The sequence below is a fragment of the Aspergillus pseudonomiae genome (assembly GCF_009193645.1).
Source record: "Aspergillus pseudonomiae strain CBS 119388 unplaced genomic scaffold BDV37scaffold_6, whole genome shotgun sequence".
Classification (NCBI taxonomy): domain Eukaryota; kingdom Fungi; phylum Ascomycota; class Eurotiomycetes; order Eurotiales; family Aspergillaceae; genus Aspergillus; species Aspergillus pseudonomiae.
Window position 1 is genome coordinate 620,716 of NW_022475998.1, and position 16,840 is coordinate 637,555.

Genomic DNA, 16,840 nt, shown 5'->3' on the forward strand with positions numbered 1-16,840 from the left:
TCACCAGGAGCATCAGCAAAGATCTAACGAGGGAGATCATTCACCTATCCCGCCAGGCCTTTGCGTGGACCTCAGAGGCATAGGCACATATGTTACATAATAATGTACTTCGTGGCAGCGGCATAGGATAGTTAGTCTCCTGTAGCTCGCCTGCACCTCAACTAGGTTGTACACGACTTGTCTCCGTCTAGGCAGGAATTCTCCGTGGCATGACCATTAAGTCCGATGGTCAAGGTGAAGTGCAAGTCGCACTAGATCGACTCCACTTTTAATACTTATCTCGACCAATCATAAGTGGATATGGCTGCCCGATGTCCCATCCTGTTCGACTTTTCCAGATCAAGCTTTGCTCACCACTTGTACGCGTCTCACCATCTTACCTCCAATCCTGCACTTCTCCTCATGCCACCTGCATCTTCGGTGCCCACTGTTCTTTCAGTGCAAACGGCCGTGCCGCCTGATACCATTTGGTCGCGCGTAACCGAAGCTGATTTCAGACAGCACCTGGTCACGTTGGAGAAGCAGACGAATGCGGTACCTATGGACGTTCTGACTGCGGAAGACGATAATGAGCAGCGCGGCAGCTCCAATTCATTTTTGCCGCTGAAGACGGAGAAGCAAGTCGCAGATGACTTTGCTTATATTGCTGCTGTCACCGAAGGAGCTCAGAGCGTAGCGGCCGTCTGCCTCGAACAACATATTGGTACCTCACTCGCTCCGAATTTTCCCACTTTGGTGGTTAAGGTGGCAGGCATGGACGCCATCAATGGAAATGTCAAAGGAATGCTCCATGCTATTGTTACACAGCTGCAGTATCGTACTCGAGCTGTGATTAAACGTAATCCGGCAGAACCCGGCAGCACTGAGATCATCTTCCGCTCGATCATCCAGCAGCATGAGCAGAAACTCCTAGGCCGTCTTCGTTCAAGGAAATGGACTAAGCCTAGGCATCTAGCCAGAACACACAAGAAGCCTCTGTGGCAGGACTTTAATAATCTTTCACACCGAGCTCAGCATGTCTATGCTAGGAGATCTGAACGCAAGATTCGAGAAGCAATCATAAAATCTATTCAAGAAGTCTGTGAAATGTATGAGCATTTCGAGACTTCCGTCGGGCAGACTGCCCAGGCGCTCCAAAAGCTCGTGCAAGCAACATTCATCTGGTGCAAGTCACCACTCATAGCCGAATATGCATCCAAGCTCGAAATCGCAGGGGACACTCCTCAGGTTGCCGCAGCGATTAAAACCCTTCGACAACTCGAAAAGATAGGGGCTTATTGGAGAATAGCCGAGGACCTTGTCGCAGTGGCAGACCAACATGAGCATGTTTTCCGATGCATCGAGCTCGAGTACCTTACTCCATATGCGAGCATACCTACCAGTATAGCATACGAATCGTGGGCTCATACGTGCCATGTCCACGCTGAGATCCAACTGGTCGTGGAGCTTGCGAACAGCGCGTCAAAAGTGGCTGTTGATGCATCGACGGTCGAGATGCGACCAAGGACAATTGGCACGAGTAAGTACCTGTGTTACTTGTGTTACTTGTTTCTGCGATACCATGGCGCTTTCCAGATGTTGAGTACGCATGGGCGTTTGTATGACCAATGGACCGTCCCTGATTTGGTCGATTATAACGCAGCCACGAGGAACAAGTTTGCCAGTGTGCTCCAAAGCATGGACGATCATATCGTGAAGCAGATCAAGGAAACAAAATGCATTATATGGAGAGCGGAGCCTATGACAAGTCGTCAGAATTTGCTCTTGTGAGGCAGAACCCAAATCTGTGGATATTTTAGAGGCTAGCATTGACAAGCTTGATTTATCATAAGGATATTGCTCGATCCACCCAGCCTAGCAGACATGGCCTTAAGAATTATTCCCAACATCACGACCGCCGGCCCTCCAAGATCACATACAGGCTGAAATGTTTTTTATTGTAATATTTATGCCTGGTCCTGTGTCTCTGCTCTCAATCTCACCCTTCCCTAGAGAGCCGTCCTCAAACTCCGCTTCCCGCGCCATGATCTGATCATGTCGTTGTACAGAGTCGAGGAACTTTTGCCTCGCCTCTTTTGTCAGCCTTGACGTAAGATTCACGACAGACTTGTGATAGGCATTCAAGACTTGGACCATAAGGACGTGTGGATAAAAATCCTGGTCTTGCAGACAGACGGCGTTAATAAGCATTTCGGGAAGCAGGAACGCCTAATGCTTTCAGGCCCGGCTGAACCCTGAAGCTGGGGTCAAACTCATTTTCCTACTGAATCCTGGTACTCAATAGATCATGCTTTATTCAAACTCGATGTACGATGATGGGTTCAAACCAGATCCTCGCCAATGCTACGCTGGGATCCGCCTCGCCCGTTGCTGGCACTGCACCCGGTGGCAGATGCAGCAGCTGTGGCAGGGGCGGACGTTGATCGGGACTGAGGTACAGGCATGCGGCCTGCAGTATTGTGTCTCGTTAGCTCAGGGGATTGGGAACGCGGATAGTCAAGCAATGCGGAGTACCTACCGCAAGAATACCCAAGTAGAGGGCCATCCAGGCATGGTCTTGGAGTAGGTCTCCATGACCGCGCTCCATCATTGCCCAAAACAGCTGGTGCTCCCCCCAGAACTGCGCGGTGCGCACCCCACAATGCAGCCATGACAGCTCACTCAGCACAAAGCGGACCAGGGTCTCACTGGCCCCGCGATCGGGAAGGAGCATCGGCACTACTTGCTGGATGGGCTGATAGAGATGATAGAGGCCACTGAGGTCGTGTAGCTGCTTTTCGGCAGAGCCTCGCCCATGCGACAGCGATTCAAGGATGACCAGAAGGTCTTCCGGACTGTCCTGCGGCCCACGACTCGCCCGGCGCACCGGATCGGCGGCGTACGTCTCCATCAGCGAGACACAGTCCTGGATTAGCATCCGCTCCTGGTCAATCTCGTCTAGTCTGCTGTGGGGTTTAGCCCTTGGAAGCTGGACTGGCCCGGTGCTTTCGCCCACGACGCATTTTTGGGCTTGTCCGCGGCGCACACAGGCCTCGCAGGGACTTTGGAGTATCCATTATGTGAGTGACCTAAGAGCAGTGGCTCGGAAGTTATTTTCCCCTCTGCGAGGAAACAGATTGCCTTAAGAGCTAGTTCCCCGGGTTTCCCCCACACTTTGACAGTTTCCGGAAGTGGCATTTTGTTCCTTTCCCCACCGGACTGCCCGGCGCAAGAGTCAGTCTCACGACTATCAAACAATATAAGGCCAAATTGTCCGTCCACTGTGGATAGACTCGTTGCATCAAATTACTTCACTCCGGACAATGGAGACAAAGGCGGTCGACGATAAGACCAGTGTGGCCTTTGTGGAGGACCTCGGCGAGGAGGTCAGCAAACCGCCAAGCAAGGAGCCTCGCCTTATTGGAACCCTCAAGCTTGTCGAAGGCGACGACATCATCCTGGTTCCTGCGCCGACGCGCGATCCCCAAGGTCTGCTGCCGTCCCCAAGCGGTGTGCACGTCCTGCTGCTGACACGATGCTGGTGCTCAAGATCCCCGTAACCTGCCTGACTGGCGCAAGTGGCTGATACTGATTATTGTTGCTCTCTGTATGCTTCACATCCCCGCCACCGCAGTGGAAGCTGATCAGTGGTAGATGGCATGACGGGCAACTTGCTAGCCAGCGGGATTGGGGTTCTCGTGCCTCAGCTGCAAGAGTACTACCACGGCGGCTCGCGCGTCAATGATCTCGTCACGTACCCTGCCCTCTTCATGGGCATCGGGAACCTGGTCGCCGTCCCATTCGCCGATGCCATTGGTCGGCGCCCAGTGTACCTGTTGTCCAACGTTGTGCTAATCGTCGGTGGCATCTGGTGCAGCTATTCCGCCAGCCTGGGATCGTACATTGGTGGGCGCGACTTCATGGCCCTTGCAGCGGGGCAGAGCGAGGCCTTGTGCGTCATGATTGCAGAAGAGACCTTCTGTTTGCACCAGCGTGGCAGCCTTATTGCGTGGTTCTGCTCATTGCAGACTCTGGGAACCGCCCTGTTCATCACCGCAAGCTCCTACCTGACCGAGTCCCTGGGCTGGCGGTGGTGGTACGGCATCTTCACCATCATCAGTGCCGCCACGTTTGTCCTAAGTTTTCTCTTTGTGGTGGAAACAAAGTACGATCGTCCCCTGCAAAGCTACTGTACGTGTACCCCAATTCTCTCTCCTGGTTTCCCACATTAACGGGATGCAGTCGGATTTGATCCCTAGGGAAACACCATCAGGAAAAGCGAGTTCCGCACCCGACGCCTCGACTACGACACGTATGCCGATCGCTCCTTCTGGCGTGACTTATGCCCCTGGGGCCATGTCACGGCCAAGTAGCGTCAGGTACCCAAGTTCTGGTTCTCCCTGGCGCAGTTGACCCTCTTTCTTGGTGTCCTCTACTTTATCATTCTCAGCGGAGTGCTGCTGGGCACGTATATCGTCATGACCGCTGTCTTGCACAGGTCCTCATCGCCCCTCCATACAGCTTCGACCCGCATAATCTCGGCTTTGTCATGGGTGGGCAGGTGGTCGTGGCCTTTGTGGTGCAGCCCTTAGCTGGCTATCTAAGCGACTTCATCCTCATGTTCTGGGCGAAGCGAAATAACGGTGTCACAGAGGTACGCTGAATAGTCCTGTGTTTGTCCAAAGGCTAACCGATTTCGCAGCCGGAAAGCCGTCTCATCCCTGCGATTATCCCACTCGCCGTCGGGATCATCTCCTGCGTACTCTATGCCCGAGCGTGCCAGTTCCCGGAGGACTGGGCTTGGCCCGCCGTCGTTGTCCCCTTGAACGCTCTCTTCTACAACTTTATAAGCATTGTCGTGCTGAGCTTCGTCTACATCATGGACTGCTACCTGCAGCATGGACATGTGGCCATGGTTGCTCTCAGCGCTGGCCGCGGATTCATCAGCTTTGGAATCTCGTTTGGTACCACAGCTTTCGTCCATGAGCTAGGCTACGATGGCGCATTGAACGTGTGTGCTATCGTTATCGGTGCTCTGTTTGGGCTTGGAATTGTGCTGTACTTTACAGGCACGTATATCCGCCGCTTCAAGCAGAAGTGGGCCACAGAAGCAGCCTGAATGGGGGCTTTGAGGTTCCAATCAATGTGTGAATGGTGAATGTTGGTAGAAGGCTGTCGCGAGGTTGCTGGTTGTGGAGTGTACAGAGTGGGTGGGAGCTCTAAGTAGCAACTAGGCTAGTCAAGCATTGAATTTGAAGATGGTTTTACTCCTGCAACTCTCCAGAAAGAATTCTCATTTGCCCATATGCTCTACGTGCCGCCCAAACGCGGAGGCGAGTATCCACATCAGGCCCATGGGCGAAAGCCTCGAGAAAGTAAATATAAAATCATGATCCGATACTACTAGCTTAAGTCTGTTAGGGTTTTGTCTACTTTCTCTACCTAGCACTATGTCACCTCCAGTCTACATCATTGCGTCTATTTATCGTGCCTATGTTTTCCTCCTGTATTCAGCCAGCTCCTGTCAGATACTGCAGAGCATTACACATTCTCGGTGTTGTAGGATTTCTCACTAAAATTGTAATACACTATATCCTTGTCCGTCAACTCCCATTGCCCAATATCACCATTTCCAGGCTAATGCCGAACGGATTGTATACCAGCCCCCGTATCCAACCAACGAGACCACAGGGAGCACAATAAACACACAGTAAGGATCGTGGTTGCACACTCAATCTCTGCTTCGGCAGTTGTCACCCCACGATCATAGACAATGGCCTCGCACGCCTCGGCCTGGAGGTGCTGTAGTTTGGCATGTAGAGCGATCAGCTGGCTCTGCTGGAATCGGACACTCGCTGCGCGGCCGTCGAGAGTTGCGCCGTGCACTCTGGACAGGCGGTCTAATGACAGAGACATTTCCAGGGGTATCAGGATGGACAAGTCGTTGCTTTGTAGGTTCAACGAAGTTGTTCTTAATCCTTTTCCAGCCTTGTGTCCCGGATTTAGCTGCGAGCCCACACCGGAAGCGCACCACCTCCACTCGGAAGCACGGACAATGGTCTCATCGCCGTTGTCGCCAATAAAGGATGGCTGCACTTGCTCACTCGGTGATCCGGTTCCACCAGCTTTCCAGCACCTGTTTCAACCTCAGAGCCCTCTATCTTTACACCAACGCGCGACAATGGCAACGACCGTGACCGCAACCGCCCTTGCGGACACCCTCCAAGATTATCACATCCATCTAACAGGCGTCGAGGATACGCCTCCAGTGCAAGTAACGGCGCGACAGTCGCAGGCAGCTGACCTGCGCTCAGTGTTTACTATTTAGGGTCACGTAGGCCACTAAATACAAAGAATCAGACATAACTTGCTACTCGTTCTCCTGGAGAAGGTGGCAGACAGATCGCGTTGATCCCTGTGGAGTAATTAGCTTGCAGATCGTGAGTGGATATACCAGAACCTCTGTTACAAGGGGGGTCCTGTCATATTTTGTATACTCTGGCAAAATTCCGAAAAGAAAATGACATCGAGAACCCCTTTAGTTTGGTTTTGTAAGTATATCCTTTCCATCTCCAAGTTTCGCCAGTTGCAGACCAAATATGATAGGACGATACTTGCCATGCGGTTCTAATAGCTGAAGGAAATTGCTCCACATGGATCAATCAATACGAGCTTTTCCCACCTACCAAAGTAAGGAGATCGATAGATTCATGATCTACAGAACCTTGCCTTAAGTAGGCTAGTCCGGAGTGCAGAACAGTGTAAATCACTTCTAAACTTGACTAGTCAGAGTTCTTGGAGTGTTGTTTCATTATTCACCTGCAAATTCGACTCGATATATCATTAGTAGTCCACTCACCCCCTTGGGTGATACTGTATTTTCCGCAGAAAAGCCCTCCTCGCTACCACTTCACACCTCTGGATGAAATATTCGGCAACATGGTAAAACTCATTATCCTCCCATTTATGAGTGGTCTTACCCTTGCTCTGGCGGCCACCAGTACGTTCCTTGTTCCTATCCTCGTTTAAAATACCATATATATATCCTTTGATAGTTTGCTAATACTAATGGCTGTTTTGATGAAAATCTCTAGGTATTACCGCTGCTGACAATGCCCTGCTACGACGAGACTTCGAGTGTGACTCTTGCACACTGGTCATGGGTGAAATTATAGGGCAACTCGGAGATGAACGTGACGGCGCGGCTGTCGTGCAGGCTATGGAGAAGGCTTGCCCCGTGTTACCGATGGATCCGGCGGAATGCCAAAACTACATTGACGTATACGGCAACATGATGGTTCAACTTATCCAGCAAAATCTAACCCCCAGTGAAGTATGTGCTGTGGTGGGATTGTGTTAAGTCTTTGCCGGTGGGGGTGGTTACCTATTTCCAAGCGATCCGTTGCGTTCCAATACCGATATATTCCTCCATAGAATCCAGAACATTCCCTATGGTACCGCAGAGGATGTCATGTTATGAGATAGACAAAAATAAAGCTGTTGGAGCACAGGTAAGTGTGGAATGTGAAATGTCTTCTTGTCAAGAAATCTTGCGAGGCAAAAGGACTACTCGAGTTATATTTAAACTATGCTGCTATTTCTGAATTATAAGCAAATCCCACCTATGCTTAATACTAGGTAGATAAGTCGTTGATCATCTTAAAAGCTTAGCTTCCATATATAATTAATGTACGCAGTATAATCTACTTAATGGTGCTCGTAGCGATCAAATAGCACTATTTTGCGTTTTTAGTCACTCAGTCGAGCGCTCAACTCAAGAGTATATATATACGCTGGTTAGATTAATCCCTGTATTCTATTATTGGTTAAGTATGGTGGCTCATCGTGAAGAGGCTCTTAATATGTTTATACACCTTCGCGGCTCCAAAAGTAAGTGTCCGGCAGTCGCAGAAGACAAAGGAGATTACCTACTTCTATATATTTTTTGTCATTGACCAAAAATTTTATATATCATACAGTAGGTATAATCAATAATCTAACAACGGATATTGTAAAGTTAGTTAGCCCGCAGCATTGCTCAGAAGGTACACATAAGCACCACCCAACTCCTGCATAGCAGCCACCGTAATACTTGAGTCATTGGTCCCAGTCTGGCTGCTGGCGCACCCAGTATGTCATGGCAATGTTCGATGTGTATGTGGAGTTGCCGCGCGATGCATAAACGGCGGCAGCGATGATGGAGAAACTTCCAAAGGATTGTCTATATGGATTTGATATTGTTATGGAAACTGCTGGAGGCGCGAGGATTCGAGAATAGACTATTTACTTGGTTACCAGGGGTGGTAGGCTGGTAGTGTACGGTATTTATAACTATTATAATTGGGCGTTACTTCCACTAAATATGATTTTCAAGGAGGAGATCAATATGTTCGGCTCGTTCGGTTAGATGTATAATATTTCGGCCGCTATTAACTACTAACTAGGCTTCGGAGTATCGAGGGAGCCAAGGGGTAGGGAAGGGATCGAGAGGAGGAAAATTTCATGCCGCCCCGGTAAGCAAGGAACAGTTTAGGTGTTGTAGAGGCACCGAGACAAGGATAACAGCACTCTTCCACGAGTATCTCAGTGCGTGATCCATAGGAATTAGAAAAGGATTGTTGCTGATAGTTCGGTTCGCACCTGATAAACTTGGTAAACGGGACTCTGCATCTTCCCGATCGTTGACAATGGCAGGGCCGACGGAAGATACAAAGTCGTGAAGCGCAAGTGGAGTTCTCCAACGAGATAGGCAATGTTGTCGAGCAGTTGAATCTAAAATTTTGGATATTGGAGCCACAAAATTCGCTCGGTGGCGAGAACAGGCCGGACTAGTCAACCCGGAGGCTTTCTTCTGCCAACAGTGTGGAAGAACCGATAGAAAGAATGTGACTAGCACCCTAACGACGTTACAAACCATAAAATTCTAAATTTTGATCTACTTGCCCTTTGGTTCATGCATAATCCTGATCTTGAACGTCTACTTCGTAACTTTCAACTTCGCCTGCTTCCAGCTTGTGGCTAGGCTCGGATTATCGAATGGCATTCACAGGATTATGGAGGAAGCGCAGCAACATCGTTATGAGCCTAGTAGATTATATTATCGGGAGCAGATATGACCGATAGAGTCGAGCTACATCGTGCTACTGCGCAGCCTCTTGAGCACGTATTAACATGGGATATTGGTGGGTTCTGATTCTAACGGAAGTGATCGACCTACTCAAGATAGCTAACTGGATCCAGAGTGTTTGGTCGAAATCAGGGGACGTAGCAGCCGTTTTATAATCTTGAGAGCTCCACTTAATTAGGTAACCGTTCAATAATCACACCAATCTTTGCCAGTTTTCTTTCCAGATCGTGATAACCCCTATCAATATACCTTACACCGCCAACGATGGACCTCCCTCTGCTAGCAACAGCTGCAAGAACAAGACTCGCACTCGCTCTCAGATCCGAACCTGACATGAGGGCACCAGACAGCTTCTCCACTCCACTGATTATAGCTGTCTCTTCACAAATGCGTATATCTGCCCCCATGGCCTGGAGACCAAAGCATTGACTAAATCTGCTCTCAAAAATGGACTCGATAACGTGACTTGTGCCTTGGGCTAAACAAAGCAACACTATAAATTGTGGCTGTAGGTCTGTTGGAAATGCGGGATAGGGTCCAATCAAAATGTCGACAGCTAAAGGTTTTCTGGCTTTCTGGACTGTTATGGAATTGTCCGCTATATCAACACGAGCACCTACTGCCCTAAGCTTTTTGATCAACATTGCATGCTGCTCAGGGTGACAGGGATGTACAGTAAGAGGGTTCCCACATATTGCCCCAAGGATTAAAAAGGTGCCCGCCTCTATCCTATCTTCCATAGCTTCGTACTGACAAGGTGACAGAGGCGCACTCCGGCCATGGATGACAAGGTGGTCAGTCCCCGTGCCATAAATGTCTACTCCCATGAGGACCAGCAGGTTGATCAAGTCACCCACTTCTGGTTCACGAGCTGCGTTGTGTATATGTGTCACCCCGCGAGCCAAACAAGCTGCCATGATAAGGTTCATGGTTCTAGTCACCGAGGGGATCTCCATATATATGGTTGCTCCTTGTAAGCGAGAAGCACGAGCCTCGATATGCCCGTCTGTCACTGACACAAGCCCCAAGCTTTCTGAGGCCGTTTATGTGTTCTTCAATCGGACGTTTCCCAACGCTACAGCCACCAGGGAAGCTTAAACAGGCATACCCAAATCGAGCAACGAGCGGCCCAAGAAACAAGATCGATGCTCTCAAGATACGAGTAAGCTGCAAAGGAATAAATAGAGACGTTGCATTTGTGGTGTTAATTTTGAGGTTGCCGCCAACTCGCGAAACATCTGCTCCAAGGTATTGCAAGATGGAACCCATTTTTTTGATGTCTGATAATGGTGGTAGGCCATGCAGCTTACTGGGCCCGGCTGCTAGTAGTGTTGCCGCCATAAGTGGTAACCCGGCATTCTTTGAACCAGAAACCTGAACATCTCCGGTGCCATCTCGCCCACCATCTATTGCGATAGCGCCTCGCATTGTATTGAGGTGAACCTGAAGAGGCACCAGGGAAGCTTAGGGCAGATATAGGGAAAAGGGTGTGCTCCGGAAGCTGACAATGAGATGTGTGGGAAGGATTTGGATTAGTAGACGCTACTGGAGTACTAAAAAGAAGACACAGACAGAAGACACTGCACATGCGAGGATACAAATTGATTGATTTTCTCTTCGTTCATCAATGTTGGCCGGATTTTCTCCCTGAAAAATATTAGCGGTATGTTAGAGGTTTATTTCCATTGAAGCTTATACAGTACGAGCGCTTTAGGCATACTCTGTAAATTGGGAAGACTTGTAAGGTAGCCCCGAAAGCCAATGATATTCAGCATCGCAGAGAAGACAATTTCATCGAGCTGAGAAGGTGGGCCCTGGGAAGTAAGAAACCCCTAAATACGGTAAATAACCTGTTACAACCCCCGGATACCTAAGAATCTTGCGTATTCATGCAACACGATCGGTCCGTCTGACTTAACCCGGGTTTCTATCAGTGGGTCATGCTGTACAGGCTCGGGCCGAAAATAAATACGATAAACTTTGCAAAAAGGAAAATCCAACAAACTGAAACTTAGTTTACATCCTCCTACCATCATGCAAAATGTTCCTACTGCTACCATATGAGTTGCAGTTGCAGATTGTAGGCCATGCTTCGCCCAGAGATTTACCCTCTCTGTCATTAAGCTGTAAACACCTTAGGGAAGCCTGTCGCGAACATCTCCGAGAACATGACACGTACACACGACGGCTATCGCAAGACTCTGGCTTCGCAACGCCCGCAAATGTTCGATACCACAAAGCTGACCAGGCGTTCAGCATTGGTGCTCCACAGTTGTTGCTTGATATTGCCCAAAGTCCCCGCCTGGCCCGGTATGTAGAGGAACTGGTACCCCACCAGTTCGACTTTCAGGACCGCCCAAATGTACCCTGGGAACTTGGCCTCCGGTGGGCCAAACGCCTTCTTCAACAATCACCCATTCTCATTGAGGAGGATGAAGTGAGCGATTGGATGCATGCGCTGTCCAATGGGGTTGGGGGAGCTACATTAGGCCTGCTCCTCAGCCAGCTCACCGAGCTGAGGCGGATGCAATTAAATGTGTGCGCGCAAGACCCAATTACGCCCTACGTCCCCCGAGCCGTGAGTAGGCTAGCAGCGAGGTCACAGAAGGGACTCCTCGACCAGGCCTTGTCGGTATTAGCGGAGGTGCGAATTGAATGCACGTCATATGGGGACGAGGATGAGTACGAGGATGAAGGGAGTAGTTCAGGAGGCAGTCAGGACCAATGGGACCAAAGGCCACAGGCAGTCCTGGCCGACGATCATTACCAGCAGATCATCCGTCTTTTGGCTGCGTTGGCTCGACTACCGGGTCTTCGGAATCTCTCTGTGATGGATTATTACTCACAGCCAGTGTGGCAGGAAGGCACCGAGGACCGAAACACCATCGCCTTGGACTGGGACGATGCCATGGACCCAGCCTATCCTCTGCCGCTCGCAAAATCAGAACTCGAGTCATTGATTGTGGATCGTGGAAATATCTCCGGTCGAGCGTTGTCCCGGATTATTGAGGGATGCTCTAACTTCAAGCAGTTCAAATATATGGTCTTCCATACACCGGAAGTATTCGGGAGACACTTCAACGGCGTGCTATGCCAACCGCATCTGCCCGACATGACCGTGGAGGCGGTATGCCTAGCTCTTTTAACGCACGCGAAGTTGACGCTACGGCATCTCCATATCGAGTTGATGGAATACGGATCAATTTGCGGTTGTCGGCATGAGCCGTGTTTAAATCCATATAGTCCCTATATGTCTATTAACCCGCACACGCCTCCCACGACGAACTGGAAGTGGAATGAATTCACCCAATTGGAACGTCTTACCCTCGACATCGATTTATTCAGCAATCTTGAGGATGGCGGCTGGCTGCCCTTCGCACAGACCCTCCCCGTCTCTATTCAGGATGTCGTGATCCTCGCGTCTCGCTGTCCCCCCGAGGCGGATCAGCGAGACTTTGAGAATATGTTTCGGGACTTTAAGCCACAGGAGTTTCCAAGCCTCCGGTCCATCAGCGCGTGGCATCGGAACTCCTATTCCGACCTGGGCCACAATGGAGCTCAGCACATCTTGACGGTCTATTCACAAGCGCTTGACCGCGCTAGCATCCCGCCAATGCAGACTATGGAGTACAGCTTGGGGAGTGAGTATTTCAATGAGAGGCAGAAAGCTCATCGACGCCAGTGGCAAGGGATCCAAATGAATGAGTTCGGGAAGGATGACTACTACCTATATGCGCTGCCGGAGAAGGATCTAGTGGGGAAAGTAGTGTTTGGTGTGTATCATTCCAAGGGAGAAATCCGAGCGAGGGATGACGTCTATAGCGGAGTCATGATTGGGAAATCGTGGGGCTAGTTATGTAAGGAATACGTGGAGTGTAGCCTAGTCCACTAGTGGTTATGATAAATACGTACATATCACAATAGGCGGGCGCTGATAAGCTATTATATTTAAAATTTATATAAATATTAGTAAAACAATTAACGTAGATATTGATAAGTATCTAAAATTTTATTAAATTATTTATAACTATTATTATTATTACTATATTATTTTAAAAAATTTAATTTATTAATTTAAAATAGTATTACGGATTTTAAGTTTATTATAATATTTTACTTAACATTTATTAAGATAAACTTTAATTGATAGTAAGTTTTTATTAACTATTTTTTTAAAATTATATTTAATAATTTTTACAAAATATATATATATTTATATTTATTTTTATTTTTAGATTTAATTTATCTAAGAAAAAAAATATATATTTAATATAGTACTTATTTATTAGTTAATTTAAAAAGTTTCGATTCTAGGTTACAACGGTTAGGTTATGCCACTCTAGAAAGTACTAGCCAAATTATTTTTTAATAAAATATTAAAATAAACTAATTTTTTACTATACTATTAGAATTGATTCTATGTATAAAAAAATTAATTTAGCATTTAAATATACTCTATACTTTAAATTACTCGCTAAAAAGATTAAGAAATATAAAATATAATCTAAAAATATATATAATATAAATAAAAAGAATTTCTTATTAAAGTACTTTTTAAAAGTAAAAGAATCTTTTCTAAATACTACTATAAATAAAATAGAATAAAGTAGTATCTATAAAATAGTAATTAAAAGTAGATTACTACAATTATTTATATTTATATAAATAGAATAGCTTTACTACCAAAGTTTATTTATTAAATAGTTTCAAGCAATCTATTAAACTCTTGGTTATAGGATTTTAATATTATAAAATATTATTATATTACTATTTCTTTATCTCTTTAGTAAATAGCTAAACAAATAATAATATTAGATTTATATAGATTCAAGATTTATTTAATCTAGAAATAAAGAGCAAAATATAGAAATAATAGAGATTTTTAATCTTTAATAGCTATAGATTCTATATTACAATAAAATTTATAAATTTCTATACAAAGAATCGAATTTATTTAATAATTTATCCACTATATTCAATATACTCTCTACAGTCTCTTGATATTAATATCTTCAGACCGCTTTCAATAGTCTATAGCAATAAATTGGAGACCTTTTTATATACCTGCCAGGGTCTAAGTCAAATTACAAAGTGTGATTTCTTCTGTCTATTTTAGCTGAGCTGGGAAAGAGCTTTATTATCTAAAAATATTAATTCTGTATAGAAATCTGTTGGCATATAGCTCTGGGACTCCGAGATTATTCTAAAGCGATTTAGCAAAGAAAACAATCAACGGCTATCTAGCAGTGAATTATCCCAGTCTATACTATATATAGATAACTGGAGAAGACTTGAAAAGCTTCTTCGATAGATTATTTCTGATATTTATAATAAGAGATCAAAAAAACTTAGTTCTACAATACACCATCTCTCAACAGAGTATATCTTGCTAAAACTACGCTGCGAGGGCCTTGAGAACACCCTTCTGAATAAGAAGAAAAAGCAGCAGCGTGGGAAATCTTTTTTATTTGAATTGAGAGCTCCAGAGGATAGCTATACTATATTTTATTCGCCAGACAAGATACAGCAAGCGCGGCAGCTGCAGAGTAAAAAGAAAGCTGCTATAGAGCTTGCTAAGACATCTAAGGCAAGAAAAGCTTCGCCGGCAGCAAGAGAAGCAAGAGAAGCAACGCTTAGTTAAGAAAAGAAAGCAAATCAGAGCAGCTAATAAAGAGTTACGCCTCCTTGAAGCAGAGCAAAAGAAGCGCCAGAAGGAGGAAGAACACCTGGCTAAGGAGGCTGATAACCAGCTTCAAAATGACTTCAGAGTGGTCCAAAAAGGCAGGAAGAAGTGTCATAAGCCAGCTATATCTCAAAAGAAGCAAGATATTACTATTCCAGAGCCTCAGATTGATACAGAGAGCTGTGTATCTATAAATCGTCGTGGAAGACAAATACACCTCCCACAACGATTCCGGGATTGAAAAAAAGCTGTATATAGCTTTACTAGCATCGTATATCTGCTACATCAAAGAATCCAAGTATAATTTATTTAGTATGTTGCTTTAAAGCTTCGTTTTTAATGTTGGTTGCCATACAGAAATCCGTGCGTCAGGTGATCATGTACGGTATATTCAACACGGTACTAAATCCTCGGCAATATGAGTCTGATCCAGTAATCCAAGAACATATCTCTTTACTTCTTGAAATAGAGACACATGCTATCCACAACGGCATCAGCACCATGGCGGTCATCTCTGCCTGTAGCCCCAGCCCATTCACCATTACCAAGGTGTGGCACTGGCGTTACTTCGCCCTCCCTTCCACCAACATGCCAGTTGCGGTTTTTGTTTGTGTGGAACTCGAGCCCGTTGAAATACCCGTCGTCGTGCCCCGCAAAGACGGTCATGTGATCTATTTTTTCACCGTCCTTAAATTCGAAAGGAGGAACGGGGCGATAGTCGGTGTGAGGATCTCTGCCCCCGATACGCCCGCTTTGGTGGCCATTGTCAAATTGGAATCTAAGTGCACCGAGGACAGGGTAGCCCTTCCATTCCGCCTCCCAGGCCTCAATACGCTTTATTTTGTGTTCTTGATCTCTCAGATCATAGGCACTGCCCCCAAAGCCACCATAGGGTCCGTCCTTCTCCAAGGCTAGGATATCAGCCATGGTGTTTTATGGAGATTCTTAGGAGGTATAAAAAAATTGGTCTTTTTTGTATGGTATGAGCTTGATTATAAAATATTAGAATGATGAGAGTTGGGAGAGCAAGCGATGGGATGCATTAGAATGTTGCGCCTTTATATAGGTTTCCATTCCACCAGAATAAACCCACGGATATATCATGACGACACATGTTTAGCGCGGTGCAACCCTATCTGTGCCAATAGAAAAAAGGGAAGCATCCGTTTCAAAGATCATGCTTGTCTCTATGACGTTTCCACTGTTCTTTTATGGGCTAGACAAAGAGACAAGTCCCTTCTATAACCTGAGAATAAGCTTATGTCCATACATTGGTCTAACACGCTCATAAACATGCCATAGGAGAAGCCGCTTTCATTTATGCAGAATTATCTGTTACTATCTCCGGACATTCTCCAAAGAACTGTCATGGTACACTATGTCATACTCCGGAGTAAACTATCCGCAGGGTACCATGGACCCGTGAACCAAGGATACCGCGCTTTCGAAAATGCTTTTGCGCAGTACTATATGCCATAGATGGAACACGCTTTGTATGGATAGAATTAGATGTACTTGTGAAAACCCTTATCGAAAACATATTATTATAGTCTTGTCTTGGATGTGTCTGTGACTGAAAATAGTAACACCCTAGCCCCCGTAATTCGCCACAACCTTTCGAAATCAAGTGATTCTGCTGCACCTGAAAGTTCAAAGAGAAACTCTAAATAGGCTAGACTAATCTGATGATGGTATGACTTACCGTTCTTCTTTTTAGTTGCTTCATATGATATGAACCTCAGCACGAATGCGTACCGAAACACGGATGACCGGCACATGTCATTATGTGCGAGAGGTTTACCAGTGATAGTGGCATGGTGGTAGAATGCATGCATTGCTGTTTCATCTATGAATGGTAACTACAGTTAACGTATTCCACAAGCAAGTGAGCGAGCCCACTCGTTTGGGACATGACCAAAAACCTGACTTGATTGAACCACCAGCCATGCTACCAAAAGTACGCCAGAGTTCCAGATATGAGCGAGGGTCAACATTAGGGTCAACATTAGGGTCAACATTAGGGTCAACATTAGGGTCAACATTAGGGTCAA

General features: G+C 46.5%; 7 protein-coding genes across 7 annotated transcripts; 4 read left to right on the plus strand and 3 right to left on the minus strand.

Annotated features, from left to right (window-relative positions):
* Positions 1 to 402: 402 nt before the first annotated feature.
* On the plus strand, positions 403 to 1,831 carry BDV37DRAFT_268556 (nucleic acid/nucleotide deaminase domain-containing protein; the record flags this gene model as incomplete). Its single annotated transcript, XM_032084206.1, has 2 exons — positions 403 to 1,766; positions 1,807 to 1,831. 2 exons carry the CDS (start codon positions 403 to 405, stop codon positions 1,829 to 1,831), a joined length of 1,389 nt encoding a protein of 462 aa, XP_031945900.1.
* A 465-nt stretch (positions 1,832 to 2,296) lies between these two features.
* BDV37DRAFT_279067 (uncharacterized protein) lies at positions 2,297 to 3,177 on the minus strand (the record flags this gene model as incomplete). Its single annotated transcript, XM_032086251.1, has 3 exons — positions 2,297 to 2,449; positions 2,519 to 2,942; positions 2,996 to 3,177. 3 exons carry the CDS (start codon positions 3,175 to 3,177, stop codon positions 2,297 to 2,299), a joined length of 759 nt encoding a protein of 252 aa, XP_031945901.1.
* A 125-nt stretch (positions 3,178 to 3,302) lies between these two features.
* Positions 3,303 to 5,098, plus strand: BDV37DRAFT_268557 (major facilitator superfamily domain-containing protein; the record flags this gene model as incomplete). Its single annotated transcript, XM_032084207.1, has 7 exons — positions 3,303 to 3,468; positions 3,530 to 3,586; positions 3,634 to 4,174; positions 4,253 to 4,337; positions 4,368 to 4,466; positions 4,541 to 4,633; positions 4,682 to 5,098. 7 exons carry the CDS (start codon positions 3,303 to 3,305, stop codon positions 5,096 to 5,098), a joined length of 1,458 nt encoding a protein of 485 aa, XP_031945902.1.
* Positions 5,099 to 6,918: 1,820 nt separating this feature from the next.
* Positions 6,919 to 7,339, plus strand: BDV37DRAFT_279069 (saposin domain-containing protein; the record flags this gene model as incomplete). Its single annotated transcript, XM_032086252.1, has 2 exons — positions 6,919 to 6,979; positions 7,074 to 7,339. 2 exons carry the CDS (start codon positions 6,919 to 6,921, stop codon positions 7,337 to 7,339), a joined length of 327 nt encoding a protein of 108 aa, XP_031945903.1.
* A 1,814-nt stretch (positions 7,340 to 9,153) lies between these two features.
* On the minus strand, positions 9,154 to 11,035 carry udpA (UDP-N-acetylglucosamine 1-carboxyvinyltransferase family protein). The gene is made up of 2 exons (XM_032090027.1): positions 10,171 to 11,035; positions 9,154 to 10,118 (listed from the first exon to the last, which is right to left on the minus strand). The coding sequence occupies exons 1-2, from the start codon at positions 10,532 to 10,534 to the stop codon at positions 9,277 to 9,279; spliced, it is 1,206 nt and encodes a 401-aa protein (XP_031945904.1). The 5' UTR covers positions 10,535 to 11,035; the 3' UTR covers positions 9,154 to 9,276.
* A 1-nt stretch (position 11,036) lies between these two features.
* On the plus strand, positions 11,037 to 12,959 carry BDV37DRAFT_296040 (putative GPI anchored protein; the record flags this gene model as incomplete). The annotated part of the gene is made up of 1 exon (XM_032090028.1): positions 11,037 to 12,959. The coding sequence occupies exon 1, from the start codon at positions 11,148 to 11,150 to the stop codon at positions 12,957 to 12,959; it is 1,812 nt and encodes a 603-aa protein (XP_031945905.1). The 5' UTR covers positions 11,037 to 11,147.
* A 2,283-nt stretch (positions 12,960 to 15,242) lies between these two features.
* Positions 15,243 to 15,823, minus strand: BDV37DRAFT_296044 (uncharacterized protein; the record flags this gene model as incomplete). Its single annotated transcript, XM_032090029.1, has 1 exon — positions 15,243 to 15,823. The coding sequence occupies exon 1, from the start codon at positions 15,714 to 15,716 to the stop codon at positions 15,243 to 15,245; it is 474 nt and encodes a 157-aa protein (XP_031945906.1). The 5' UTR covers positions 15,717 to 15,823.
* Positions 15,824 to 16,840: the final 1,017 nt, after the last annotated feature.

Bases quoted from the DNA above. Each gene is read 5' to 3' on its own strand.
- udpA (XM_032090027.1), bottom strand. From the start codon at position 10,534: ATGCGAGGCGCTATCGCAATAGATGGTGGGCGAGATGGCACCGGAGAT. The intron at 10,119-10,170 runs GTCCGATTGAAG...GGCTTGTGTCAG, and splicing joins TGGCTGTAGCGTTGGGAAAC to TGACAGACGGGCATATCGAG.